This window comes from Nerophis lumbriciformis, linkage group LG23 (genome assembly GCF_033978685.3).
Source record: "Nerophis lumbriciformis linkage group LG23, RoL_Nlum_v2.1, whole genome shotgun sequence".
Lineage (NCBI taxonomy): Eukaryota > Metazoa > Chordata > Actinopteri > Syngnathiformes > Syngnathidae > Nerophis > Nerophis lumbriciformis.
Window position 1 is genome coordinate 35,083,163 of NC_084570.2, and position 15,998 is coordinate 35,099,160.

General features: G+C 34.7%; 1 protein-coding gene across 4 annotated transcripts in view; it reads right to left on the minus strand.

The window, feature by feature from the left end:
* The window catches only part of LOC133622749 (uncharacterized), a 63,007-nt gene that overhangs the window by 4,521 nt on the left and 42,488 nt on the right, over positions 1-15,998 (minus strand). For 3 of the 4 annotated variants that reach the window (XM_061985681.2, XM_072915883.1, XM_061985682.2), the window contains one exon: positions 3,713-3,868. The exons of the other annotated variant lie outside the window; for it this stretch is intronic. In XM_061985681.2, the coding sequence (XP_061841665.2) occupies positions 3,713-3,868 (156 nt within the window). The remainder of the gene's footprint in view (positions 1-3,712; positions 3,869-15,998) is intronic. 4 annotated transcript variants of the gene reach the window in all.

Consider the following 15,998-nt stretch of genomic DNA (forward strand, 5'->3'; position numbering starts at 1 on the left):
CCGGCAATATCCACAGTTGTTCTGTTGGGACTCCACCGTGCAGCGGAATAGCGCAGACTTTTACGAGATCTGGCCTAAGCATGTGATAAAGTAAACACTGCGGAACATCTCGAGTACCTGAAAGAATCACCTTATGCAGCTATATTTACATCATGTGGGCTGATTTGAAAGATAATGTACATGCCATTGTACATCTAGTACAGGGGGCGGCAACCCAAATGTTGAAAGATCCACATTAGATCAAAAATACAAAAAAACTAATCTGTCTAGAGCCGCAAAAAATTAAGTCTTATATAATTCTTATAATGAAGGCAACACACGATGTGTCTATATTAGCCTACTATCAAAATGACTTTAAAAGTCTTATATAAGTGTTATAATGAAGACAACACATGATGTAAGTGTCTATATTGGGGCGGCATAGCTCGGTTGGTAGAGTGGCCATGCCAGCAACTTGAGGGTTCCAGGTTCGATTCCCGCTTTCGTCATCCTAGTCACTGCCGTTGTGTCCTTGGGCAAGACACTTTACCCACCTGCTCCCAGTGCCACCCACACTGGTTTAAATGTAACTTAGATATTAGGTTTCACTATGTATAGCGCTTTGAATCACTAGAGAAAAGCGCTATATAAATATAATTCACTTCACTTCACATTATATTAGTTATATTAGCCTACTATCAAAATTACTTTTAAAAGTCTTATATAAGTGTTATAATGAAGACAACACATGATGTAAGTGTCTATATTAGTTATATTAGCCTACTATCAAAATTACTTTAAAAGTCTTATGTAAGTGCTATAATGAAGACAACACAGGATGTGTCTATATTAGCCTACTATCAAAACTACTTTAAAAGTCTTATATAAGTGTTATAATGAAGACAACACATGATGTAAGTGTCTATATTAGCCTACTATCAAAATGTGTCATTTTGATGCAAATCTTCTTTGATAGAAATGTTGAAATGTAATAATTATTCTACACATTTTTACAACATTGGAAAACATTAGTAAAACCTCTCAGAGGGTGAGATAACTCCTGGAAATGACTGACTTAGAATGGCCAAAGGTATAGATGTGTGTGTCCAAGTTAAAGGAAACGTCGTATACTAATAAATGTATTACAATCTTTGCGAGCTGGGTAACGTTTGCTGTGGTCTGGAACAACATGGCACACAAACAACAATTAGAAATGCAGCCAATATTACATACAGATAATGTGTCATGAGACATGCAAATATAAATTAAATACACAGAGGACATAAGTAAAGGAAATTAAAAGAGCTCAAATATACCTACAAACGAGGCATATTGATGCAATATGTACATACAGCTAGCCTAAATAGCATGTTAGCATGGATGAGCTTGCAGTCATGCAGTGACCAAATATGCCTGATTAGCACTCCAACAAGTCAATAACATCAACAAAGCTCATCTTTGTGCATTCACACACAGTATAAAACATTTGGTGGACAAAATGAGACAAAGAAGGAGTGGCATTAAACACGTCTTTCTGTGGCAGCGTCGGAGAAAGTTGTACATGTAAACAAACTGTTGCGTCACAGTCCACACAACTACGGTGCGTTCAAGGACCGCTGAAATTTGTAGGACAAAACGGCGCTCATCAGTGAAGCATGAACACAAACATGTTACACAGTGGACTTTCTAACAATTAGGAAAGTTTGTGTTATGTTTGTCATATTAAAACATAAAATATATATATTACTCTTTTTCCGTTAATATACATTTTTGAAAAAAGCTGAAGGGAGCCACGGGGCGGTGCGAAGGGTTGCCGAACCCTGGTGTAGTACATGACAGTGATGCTGTTTTTCCCAAAGGTGCATGAGGCTGAAGTAGATGTGGTTGTGTGTAGACACAGACTGTTGGGAACACTACACTCCATCCATCCATCCATTTTCTACCGCTTACACTCCACATTGTTTTATTGAAAGTATCTATGGTGGTGTGGACATGGCTGCAATATTTAGTCAACAGTGTCCTGGACATGACGTTAAAGTGCATCCGTCAGTGGAGGCTCCTCTATGGAGTCTTGGGGCACTAGGAAGTTAACCCCTTTACTACTGTTACCCCAGGTGGCCCTTGGGAAAGGCCTAGTACCTGACTGCCCCCTAGCCAGGGATACGGTGAAGACCTCAACCGCGGAGCAGGCGGAAGACAGTAGATTTAAAGGGGAACATTATCACCAGACCTATGTAAGCGTCAATATATACCTTGATGTTGCAGAAAAAAGACCATATTTTTTTTTAACCGATTTCCGAACTCTAAATGGGTGAATTTTGGCGAATTAAACGCCCTTCTATTATTCGCTCTTGGAGCGATGACGTCACAACGTGACGTCACATTGGGAAGCAATCCGCCATTTTCTCAAACACATTACAAACACCGAGTCAAATCAGCTCTGTTATTTTCCGTTTTTTCGACTGTTTTCCGTACCTTGGAGACATCATGCCTCGTCGGGGTGTTGTCGGAGGGTGTAACAACACGAACAGGGACGAATTCAAGTTGCACCAGTGGCCCAAAGATGCGAAAGTGGCAAGAAATTGGACGTTTGTTCCGCACACTTTACCGACGAAAGCTATGCTACGACAGAGATGGCAAGAATGTGTGGATATCCTGCGACACTCAAAGCAGATGCATTTCCAACTGGACTGGACGGATCAGCTTTCAGGAAAAGAGAGCGGATGAGGGTATGTCTACAGAATATATTAATTGATGAAAACTGGGCTGTCTGCACTCTCAAAGTGCATGTTGTTGCCAAATGTATTTCATATGCTGTAAACATAGTTCATAGTTGTTAGTTTCCTTTAATGCCAAACAAACACATAACAATCGTTGGTTAGAAGGCGATCGCCGAATTCGTCCTCGCTTTCTCCCGTGTCGCTGGCTGTCGTGTCGTTTTCGTCGGTTTCGCTTGCATACGGTTCAAACCGATAGGGCTCAATAGCTTCAGTTTCTTCTTCAATTTCGTTTTCGCTACCTGAAAAAAGGTTAAGTCCCTACCTTATGACAAAAATGATTTACGACCTAGCTGTCAAAAATGATTTACGACCTAGCTGTCAAAAATGATTTACGACCTAGCTGTCAAAAATGATTAATGACCTAGCTGTCAAAAATGATTAATGACCTAGCTGTCAAAAATGATTAATGACCTTGGGGTCAAAAGGTCAAAGGGGGGTGGGGTTATGGAAAGGTCAGAGGGAGGGGGAGGAGGGGGGATACACCTTGTGTCAGAAATGATTAATGACCGTGATACACCTTGTGTCAGAAATGATTGATGACCCTAGAAGAGGTGGTGGGGTTATGGAAAGGTCAGAGGGAGGGGGGTATGAGGAGTCCCACGAGTCCCGCAGCCGGCCTTGTGAACCCCAACAAAGGGAGGAGTGGTGGAGAAAAGTTGGAAAAGTGGTCAAAAGTCGTCAAAATGTTCAAAAATCACACGCGTAATAAACAGCATGTGCTCACACACACACACACACACACACACACACACACACACACACACACACACACACACACACACACACACACACACACACACACACACACATATATATGTGAATGGGTTTGGTTATAACAAAGTATTTGTTAGTACGAGCGCCAAGAGGAAATGGAAAAGATGGAGAAACCCTTTGTTTCAGCAGCCGTGATTAGTGAAACGCCAGTTTCCATTTATAAAAATAATAAAACTTACCTGGCCGCTCCTCGCAAAAGTAGAGTTTTTTTGAAACGCACTCAAATTCCTCCAACCGAGTCTTTGCGTGAGAAATGGTGCTTGGATGCTTACGGAATGGTTGGATCTTTTGGATATGTTTTCAAATATCAGACAGGAGATATTTGCTTGTTTCAGCTGAAAGAGAGAAGAGTCGAAAGCCCGATTAGTGAAATTGTACTCACGCACACACACACACACACACACACACACACACACACACACACACACACACACACACACACACACACACACACACACACACACACACACACACACACACACACGTACATACACACAACAATGGCGCACAGGAAGGTGTGGAAGAAGAGGAGATAAGACAGTCAAAAATGGTAAAAAGTTCCAATTTTATCCAAAATACCTCTCAGGGTTCCAGTCCCACGAGTCCCGCAGCCTGCCTTGTGAACCCCAACAAAGGGAGGAGTGGTGGAGAAAAGTTGGAAAAGTGGTCAAAAGTCGTCAAAATGTTCAAAAATCACGCGCGTAATAAACAGCATGTGCTCACACACACACACACACACACACACGAATCACACACGAATCACTCACACACACACACACACACGCACACTTTTTTTTTTTTTAAGGTTATATTTTTCCTTTTTTTTTTGTTGTTGTTGAGAATAATTGTTGTACGTTCTCGGATGACAGGTTATAATTTGCTTTGTGCATACTTTTAGCTGTTTGCAATTTTACCAAATTATAGAACTTTAATATATCTGACGAGTCAAATGATTTTCATTTTAGAAGAAAAAAAACATACAATATACAATATATATATATATATATATATATATATATATTTACTTACAAATGTTCCCTTTTTGCTCCGGGTGGAAAGGAGGCTTTTCTTACGCCAGAGAGTCCAGACGAGGCCGCCGTCGAAGGCTTGCTCACGGACAACATCATCGAAAAAGACGGCGAGGGTCTTACATGCTCCCGCTGTAAGTTCTTTTTGCTTTCTGTACGTTCTTCCTTAAAGCTCCGGAGTTTTGAGGAGCTCCTCACACTAACCCGTCTTTTGCACAAATGAATTTCGCGCGCAGAGAAGTAGGCGGGGTCTGATTCCAGAGGTGGGGGTTGTTTCCGAGTGTGAGCGTGAGAGTGGCGTGCGAAAACGAGAGCGCCACATGCGGTTAAAGTCCTTCATATTTTTCCATACTTTATTGTTACATCCCTAATGCCAACGAACAATAAAGATGGTAACTTTGTTTGGAAATATTTATTCATACCGTAAATGTGCTGTTTATTACGTTGTTACATGAATACTAATAACTCTTAAAGTTTTGTCCATTTTATAGCAATGAAAAGTGCTGATAAAAAAACTAGTAATCAATGTTTTGAGGACGGTCAAAATAGCGGCAATAAATACAAACAAAACAACACCAAAGCTTTCTTGATGTGTTAAGAAAACCGCACATATGTATATAAACAAAATTAGGCGGCAGACTTTGACTAAAGGCTTTTTTTCTTTTTTTTTCTGACTCAACATTTTCTCACCGTAGTTAGACAGCTTCAGGAATCCATTAGGAATACAAAACACATTAACGTCTTACAAACAACAAGCGTTTTGCCTCTAACAATAAACGCTCTAAAACATTTACAAATTAAAACATATAAAGAAAAAACATATTTTAAAACTCATATAATAGTAGAACAATATTTATAATGTTTGTTTTGCTAAAGAAAGTATATTATATAGGTATGTTGCTAATGTTTTATACATGTGTTTATTTTAAATAACACTTTGTTAAAATATTTTAAGGTATTAGTTATTTTTGAGCACATTTGACGATTGATGATAACCGTGATATTTTGGTCACAATAACTGTGATATGATTTTATTTTTTAACATTTCTAATTTACATAAACTTGTTGTAATGCCTCCATGTTTGTTTCATGTTTTAACATTAAGGAAAGTTTGTATTGTTTATTATTGTTGTTTTGCACAGTTTATTTTTAATAAGCTAAGCATTTTATTAAAGTACATCACAGATTAACACTCGCACATGTCCGAGAAGAAGTATGAAGAAGCGGAGCTAATTTACTGTTTTTGACCAAATTGCAAGATTTTGTGCCATTCCCTCCCCACTGCGACAGACACTTGATGAGCTGACATGGGCTACATTCCATATGTTAATGTGCGTGGTGTGACCATTGTACGTTCTCGGATGACAGGTTATAATTTGCTTTGTGCATACTTTTAGGTGTTTGCAATTTTACCAAATTATAGAACTTTAATATTTTTGACTTAATAAATAAACGGTTTGTATGTTTTTTTTATATCCAACATGATGTATTATTTTGGTCGGAATGTGCACGGATTGAAATTTATACATTTACGATCGTCTAAAAGAGACAGAGACAGATTTAATGTCAGAGGTCATCCCAGCCAGAAACCAGATCCTTTGAGTACACAAACACATACACACGCACACGCACACACGCACGCACGCACGCACGCACGCACACACGCACACACGCACACACACACACACACACACACACACACACACACACACACACACACACACACACTCACACACACACACACACACACACACACACACACACACACACATACGCACACACACATATGCACACACACACCAAATGGTTGGTTTAAGGTTTAATTGTTGTTGATTGAAACATTATACGTTTACGATTTTTACTGACAAAAACCAAACGTTATTTTCTTGAGAAAGCAAAAGGTCTTTTAGATTAGATGGACAGCCCAGACAGAGACAGAAACACAACAGTTTTGTAATATGTAATTAATTTAGTCGTTATTAACATACTGAGATGAAGAATATCTTATTTTTAATAAGGTTGAAAGTATCTCTCATCATTATTTTTCTTTGTACTCTGTAAGCACAAATATTTTGAACAATCTCTTAAACAGGATCATATCAGTTCAATTTTTAACTTCTTCACTTAATCCATTCCGTAATTTTTATTTTACATACTGATATGCTAAAAGTTTTAAGTGTTGTATGTGCATACAAAGGTTTAAAATTATTTTTAAACCTTCACACAACCATGCAAATTTTGCATTTCCTTTGGAAATCGAGGTCCCAGAGTCTGGAGGAAGACAGGAGAGGCACAGGATCCACGTTGCCTGAAGTCTAGTGTAAAGTTTCCACCATCAGTGATGGTTTGGGGTGCCATGTCATCTGCTGGTGTCGGTCCACTCTGTTTCCTGAGATCCAGGGTCAACGCAGCCGTCTACCAGCAAGTTTTAGAGCACTCCATGCTTCCTGCTGCTGACCTGCTCTATGGAGATGGAGATTTCAAGTTCCAACAGGACTTGGCGCCTGCACACAGCGCAAAATCTACCCGTGCCTGGTTTACGGACCATGGTATTTCTGTTCTAAATTGGCCCGCCAACTCCCCTGACCTTAGCCCCATAGAAAATCTGTGGGGTATTGTGAAAAGGAAGATGCAGAATGCCAGACCCAAAAACGCAGAAGAGTTGAAGGCCACTATCAGAGCAACCTGGGCTCTCATAACACCTGAGCAGTGCCAGAAACTCATCGACTCCATGCCACGCCGCATTAACGCAGTAATTGAGGCAAAAGGAGCTCCAACCAAGTATTGAGTATTGTACATGCTCATATTTTTCATTTTCATACTTTTCAGTTGGCCAACATTTCTAAAAATCCCTTTTTTGTATTAGCCTTAAGTAATATTCTAATTTTGTGACACACGGAATTTTGGATTTTCATTTGTTGCCACTTCAAATCATCAAAATTAAATGAAATAAACATTTGAATGCATCAGTCTGTGTGCAATGAATAAATATAATGTACAAGTTACACCTTTTGAATGCAATTACTGAAATAAATCAAGTTTTTCAAAATATTCTAATTTACTGGCTTTTACCTGTATATACACACACACACATACATATATATACATGTCTATATATAAATAACTAAAAATGTTCAGCCTGTGCTAAAGGTGACAAAGCGTATCATTATTATTATTTATTAATATTGAAATGTAATGTTTTTGTCATTATATTACATATTTTTGCTCTTTTCAACATTTACATTTTTTAAATTTTTTGTTTGATTTGATTTTGAGAACATGCTGCTGGCCAACAAACAAACATATATACATGTACATTTATACACCGTATATACATACTTCACTTTTCCACACAATACAGTAGCTTTAAGTGATGATGTTTTTACAGAATTAAGAGTTAGAAAAGAAGAGAAAGAAGAAAAAAGTAGTAGACAAAGGGTTTTTAGAAATGGCGGGCGACTCATCTCGGACGCGATGATCAAGAGTGAGTCAGTACTTCTGAGTCACATCAAGCTCGTATTCATTCAACTAACAACACAAAAAACAGCAGTCTAAACTTCTTCTTCTTGCCTCTAACTCACAAATGTTTCTTCATTTTACCAACAAAAACTTCTGTGACCGAAGCAAAAATATGGATACTTCAAAATACGCTGTGAGTACTAGTATTTCAAAGTTGGTCTTCTTTTGTGTGTAATACCCTGCTAGTATTGCAAACTTATTGTTATTATTGTTATAGTAATTGTCAATTTATTTACACAATGTATTGAACTTTCTGAAAAAACCTCAACTTGAAGTAAGAATACAAGAACAACTTTTTTCTATTTGAGATATTTAGTTGTAATCAAAATGCAATACGATATAATAACATAATAATATGTATGTGTATGCACATATTTATGGAATTTTATCTGATCATTTTCACACTGCTTTGTTTTGATTTTTGTCATAAAAAAATTAAAAAAAGACTGTAAAGAATGTGTTTTTATTTGATTATTCTTTTTGTGTTAAGTGAAGAAATGTGGCGTCATAAACTCCTGGTGCATTACACAACATTTATATTATCTATTTATTTATATTTATATATTCTACTGTCATGAGTTGAGGATAAAATAGTTTTTTTAGGAAATATGTAGGTACAGATGAATAAAGCATTTATTTAGATGTTGTATGAAATAGCAAAATTCCACCATTCATTTACATTTTACTCAATTTATGATGTATAAAATGTAATTAATCTTACTTTTTTAATCAAAGGGATCTGTAGCTTGAAGAAGATACAATAAGAGTGATAATATAAAAAATGTATAATATGTGCAAGCTATAAGTAATAAACAACCTTAAGTTGCCAAAAGAGGCTAGCAGAAAAAGTATTTTTTCTCATCAAAAGGGGAGAAAAACAAGTTGAGATCTAAACATACTCTAAAACATTTGTATGCACAACACAACATTGTATGTATTTGTATGTGGAATCAAAGTATGTAATTAAAAAAAAGGCTTGAAATAATATCAAATATGTATCAGTTAGAGAAACAGTATAAGCATATGGTGTTTTCAAAATACAACAAAGGAGAAGAACTGTACTTAATATCGTGTCAAACACTTCATATTTATTGAACATGATTTGGATCAAGTAAGTTTGGCTTCTTCACTCTCCCTTTTTTCTATGTGTTGAACTGTTTGAGTATTAATTGTTTATTTTGAATATGATCCCAATAAACCGTATTGTTTTGTAATAATTGCGCGTGAAGCAGTCAACCCCATCTTTTTTTATCACGTATTTGTAAAAAATCCTCTAAATGTTTCATGTAGCAACACCAGATTTAACTCTGACAACTCGATTATTCCAAAAAATAGGTGAAATAATTTTCTCTTTTTGAAGCATTTTTTTTGCTGTTGATTTTGTTTTGTTTTTTTCTACCATCATATTTGACATTTTCCCTCTTAATAAACTGAAGAAAAATTAAGGCATAATTTGTAAAAACAAAACAAACAACAACAACACAATATTGTCTGTGTGTTTGAAGTAAATTTAATTGAATTCAACAATAATGTAAAATGTCAAAATTTGATCCAAATGTATTCAAGGATGCTATTTGTAAATAAACATGTTTAATGAATCTAATCCATAGCACTGTGTAATGTATTGCAGGTATATTCTATTTGCTAATGTCTATATTAGATACTATGAGAATTTAAATGCTATTAGTGTTGTACAGTTACAGGTTGCACATACATAATGCCATGAAAAAAAAAGCATAATGATCATAGTGATTGTAAATAATATGTTGGAGCCTTGATCTTTTCATGGAATAATCATTAGCTCTTGTCATACAAAATGTATTTCAGCGAAACTGCAAAAGGACAGTTCTACATAATCAATATATTTCAAGGAAATATAATCTATGAATACAGGATTTAATTTACTGTACAATTCATACAAATATTTTTTCATGGCGTGTGCCGATTGACCTGATCACTGACGTATAACAACACACCTTCCAGGTAAACATCCACACTTAATGTCAAAGAGTGGACAAAATCAATTGTGTGATTAATCTTAATTCATACATAATTAATGCATTAATTTTTGATAATTCACATTAGCAAAGTTTTACAACCCAAATTTTTACATTTTTGTGTTACTTGTTATCCAAACTATACTTTAATATAATGTTAAAATGTACGCTTTAGTTATTTTCATTCAGTCCTGTTACCTTAACACATGACATAATATTCCTCCATAAGTCACATGGTCCACAGGTAGTTGCATCATTCACATCCTCTGCAGGGAAGGAACATTAAAAGTAAGTTTATAAATTGTTATGTATATTCCATCATATATAGAACACTATGACGGGGGGTTCAAATCTCAACACAGTCCTGTTACATACATTATTATTATTATTTTTAAATACATGTTTTTGTTGATGATTGTAATGTTTTTAGTGTCAACATGACATTAGCGTACATGCTACAAGGTTATATTTCATCTAAAATCTCACTCCTGTTACTTTCAGTGCTGTTATTAAAATGTGTCATCTTCAGCTTCGGAACCTTGTAAAATGAAGTTGTCTGGGATGAAACAATGAGTATTTTGAGTCGTGGAGTATGTGTTTTATCACATTTATAGCTTAGTTTTTATTACATTTTTTAGAGGGAACAAATATACATAGATGTCATAAGAATGTGCTGTAAATGTATGTTGGTTGAAATAATACAACATTTAAAAAGAAAAGCAAGAAGAAACACAACTAAACAAGTTATTTTTTTCCCACTCTTCTAGTACTTATCGGCAAAAAGGTGCTTCTATACCAAAGATAAATATTGTTTAAAAAAAATCTAAATTAGAAGTCCGTTTCAGTAATTATTTTTTCTTTGGTTTTCCCTCCAAAAGATATATTTTATCACATTTAAAAATGAAAAAGTCATAACTTAAGTTTATTTGGAAAATTACAACAATGACATGATTCAAGTTTTTTTTACCGTAATCATTAATAATAATAATAATAACAGACGACATGTTTATCGCAGGCCATTTTTTCGGTCTCCCTATTTTTTAATGAACGATTACTTCCTGTTGCTGTTTGCGGCACCTGCTGTTTGATGCGTCCCAATCCTGCGTTTATTTTGTAAAAACTACATTCCAAACGCCGTGAGTCAGACACTACTTTGACCTGTGGGCTCCTTCTAAAGGCCGCCAATAATGCCTTAATTTTTCTTCAGTTTATTAAGAGGGAAAATGTCAAATATGATGGTAGAAAAAAACAAAACAAAATCAACAGCAAAAAAAATGCTTCAAAAAGAGAAAATTATTTCACCTATTTTTTGGAATAATCGAGTTGTCAGAGTTAAATCTGGTGTTGCTACATGAAACATTTAGAGGATTTTTTACAAATACGTGATAAAAAAAGATGGGGTTGACTGCTTCACGCGCAATTATTACAAAACAATACGGTTTATTGGGATCATATTCAAAATAAACAATTAATACTCAAACAGTTCAACACATAGAAAAAAGGGAGAGTGAAGAAGCCAAACTTACTTGATCCAAATCATGTTCAATAAATATGAAGTGTTTGACACGATATTAAGTACAGTTCTTCTCCTTTGTTGTATTTTGAAAACACCATATGCTTATACTGTTTCTCAAACTGATACATATTTGATATTATTTCAAGCCTTTTTTTTTAATTACATACTTTGATTCCACATACAAATACATACAATGTTGTGCATACAAATGTTTTAGAGTATGTTTAGATCTCAACTTGTTTTTCTCCCCTTTTGATGAGAAAAAATACTTTTTCTGCTAGCCTCTTTTGGCAACTTAAGGTTGTTTATTACTTATAGCTTGCACATATTATACATTTTTTATATTATCACTCTTATTGTATCTTCTTCAAGCTACAGATCCCTTTGATTAAAAAAGTAAGATTAATTACATTTTATACATCATAAATTGAGTAAAATGTAAATGAATGGTGGAATTTTGCTATTTCATACAACATCTAAATAAATGCTTTATTCATCTGTACCTACATATTTCCTAAAAAAAACTATTTTATCCTCAACTCATGACAGTAGAATATATAAATATAAATAAATAGATAATATAAATGTTGTGTAATGCACCAGGAGTTTATGACGCCACATTTCTTCACTTAACACAAAAAGAATAATCAAATAAAAACACATTCTTTAGTCTTTTTTTTTTTTTTTTTTACAAAAATCAAAACAAAGCAGTGTGAAAATGATCAGATAAAATTCCATAAATATGTGCATACACATACATATTATTATGTTATTATATCGTATTGCATTTTGATTACAACTAAATATCTCAAATAGGAAAAAGTTGTTCTTGTATTCTTACTTCAAGTTGAGGTTTTTTCAGAAAGTTCAATACATTGTGTAAATAAATTGACAATTACTATAACAATAATAACAATAAGTTTGCAATACTAGCAGGGTATTACACACAAAAAAAGACCAACTTTGAAATACTAGTACTCACAGCGTATTTTGAAGTATCCATATTTTTGCTTCGGTCACAGAAGTTTTTGTTGGTAAAATGAAGAAACATTTGTGAGTTAGAGGCAAGAAGAAGAAGTTTAGACTGCTGTTTTTTGTGTTGTTAGTTGAATGAATACGAGCTTGATGTGACTCAGAAGTACTGACTCACTCTTGATCATCGCGTCCGAGATGAGTCGCCCGCCATTTCTAAAAACCCTTTGTCTACTACTTTTTTCTTCTTTCTCTTCTTTTCTAACTCTTAATTCTGTAAAAACATCATCACTTAAAGCTACTGTATTGTGTGGAAAAGTGAAGTATGTATATACGGTGTATAAATGTACATGTATATATGTTTGTTTGTTGGCCAGCAGCATGTTCTCAAAATCAAATCAAACAAAACATTTAAAAAATGTAAATGTTGAAAAGAGCAAAAATATGTAATATAATGACAAAAACATTACATTTCAATATTAATAAATAATAATAATGATACGCTTTGTCACCTTTAGCACAGGCTGAACATTTTTAGTTATTTATATATAGACATGTATATATATATGTATGTGTGTGTGTATATATATATACATATATGGATATATATACAGTATGTATATGTATGTGTATATATGTATATATATAACAATATACATATATCCATATGTAGTATATGTATGTATGCATGTATGTGTGTAATAACAATATCAAAATGGCTTTGTTTTTTCAGTATGCAAACCTTGCTGGAAAATATTTGGAGACCTCTGTCTCAATACATGTATTGTATATATTAGTACATGTATATTTTAGTACATGTAATAATTCAATCAATCAAATGGAAAAAACAACCTCTTTGAGGACGTATGTTCTATTCAAATGCTAATGTTGGTCATGCTTTAAATAATAATAATCAGCATCATGATAAACAATACCGACTGCAGATGACAATGAACTTTGGACACTACAACCTATTTTGTCACCTTCTCCGTGTGTGTGTGTGTGTGTGTGTGTGTGTGTGTGTGTGTGTGTGTGTGTGTGTGTGTGTGTGTGTGTGTGTGTGTGTGTGTGTGTGTGTGTGATTCGTGTTACAAAAAAAAAGAAGACCGGTTAAAATAATACATCATGTCGGATTTAGAGAAGTCTCAAACCCATTATTTACAGAATTTAAAAAAAAATTGATATTCCCCGACATATTGAATTTGCAAACAGCTAAAAGTATGCACAAAGTCAACTATAACCTGCTATCCAAGAACGTACAACAATTATTCTCAACAAAATAAAAAAAAGGAGAAATAAAACCTTAAAAAATAATTTTAAACCTTTGTATGCACATACAACACTTAAAACTTTTAGCATATCAGTATGTAAAATAAAAATTACGGAATGGATTAAGTAAAGAAGTTAAAAATTGAACTGATATGATCCTGTTTAAGAGATTGTTCAAAATATTTGTGCTTACAGAGTACAAAGAAAAATAATGATGAGAGATACTTTCAACCTTATTAAAAATAAGATATTCTTCATCTCAGTATGTTAATAACGACTAAATTAATTACATATTACAAAACTGTTGTGTTTCTGTCTCTGTCTGGGCTGTGCATCTAATCTAAAAGACCTTTTGCTTTCTCAAGAAAATAACGTTTGGTTTTTGTCAGTAAAAATCGTAAACGTATAATGTTTCAATCAACAACAATTAAACCTGATACCAACCATTTGGTGTGTGTGTGCGTATGTGTGTGTGTGTGTGTGTGTGTGTGTGTGTGTGTGTGTGTGTGTGTGTGTGTGTGTGTGTGTGTGTGTGTGTGTGTGTGTGTGTGTGCGCGTGTGTATGTGTTTGTGTACTCAAAGGATCTGGTTTCTGGCTGGGATGACCTCTGACATTAAATCTGTCTCTGTCTCTTTCAGACGATCGTAAATGTATAAATTTCAATCCGTGCACATTCCGACCGAAATAATACATCATGTTGGATATAAAAAAAACATACAAACCGTTTATTTATTAAGTCAAAAATATTAAAGTTCTATAATTTGGTAAAATTGCAAACACCTAAAAGTATGCACAAAGCAAATTATAACCTGTCATCCGAGAACGTACAATGGTCACACCACGCACATTAACATATGGAATGTAGCCCATGTCAGCTCATCAAGTGTCTGTCGCAGTGGGGAGGGAATGGCACAAAATCTTGCAATTTGGTCAAAAACAGTAAATTAGCTCCGCTTCTTCATACTTCTTCTCGGACATGTGCGAGTGTTAATCTGTGATGTACTTTAATAAAACGCTTAGCTTATTAAAAATAAACTGTGCCAAACAACAATAATAAACAATACAAACTTTCCTTAATGTTAAAACACGAAACAAACATGGAGGCATTACAACAAGTTTATGTAAATTAGAAATGTTAAAAAATAAAATCATATCACAGTTATTGTGACCAAAATATCACGGTTATCATCAATCGTCAAATGTGCTCAAAAATAACTAATACCTTAAAATATTTTAACAAAGTGTTATTTAAAATAAACACATGTATAAAACATTAGCAACATACCTATATAATATACTTTCTTTAGCAAAACAAACATTATAAATATTGTTCTACTATTATATGAGTTTTAAAATATGTTTTTTCTTTATGTGTTTTAATTTGTAAATGTTTTAGAGCGTTTATTGTTAGAGGCAAAACGCTTGTTGTTTGTAAGACGTTAATGTGTTTTGTATTCCTAATGGATTCCTGAAGCTGTCTAACTACGGTGAGAAAATGTTGAGTCAGAAAAAAAAAGAAAAAAAGCCTTTAGTCAAAGTCTGCCGCCTAATTTTGTTTATATACATATGTGCGGTTTTCTTAACACATCAAGAAAGCTTTGGTGTTGTTTTGTTTGTATTTATTGCCGCTATTTTGACCGTCCTCAAAACATTGATTACTAGTTTTTTTATCAGCACTTTTCATTGCTATAAAATGGACAAAACTTTAAGAGTTATTAGTATTCATGTAACAACGTAATAAACAGCACATTTACGGTATGAATAAATATTTCCAAACAAAGTTACCATCTTTATTGTTCGTTGGCATTAGGGATGTAACAATAAAGTATGGAAAAATATGAAGGACTTTAACCGCATGTGGCGCTCTCGTTTTCGCACGCCACTCTCACGCTCACACTCGGAAACAACCCCCACCTCTGGAATCAGACCCCGCCTACTTCTCTGCGCGCGAAATTCATTTGTGCAAAAGACGGGTTAGTGTGAGGAGCTCCTCAAAACTCCGGAGCTTTAAGGAAGAACGTACAGAAAGCAAAAAGAATTTACAGCGGGAGCATGTAAGACCCTCGCCGTCTTTTTCGATGATGTTGTCCGTGTGCAAGCCTTCGACGGCGGCCTCGTCTGGACTCTCTGGCGTAAGAAAAGCCTCCTTTCCACCCGAAGCAA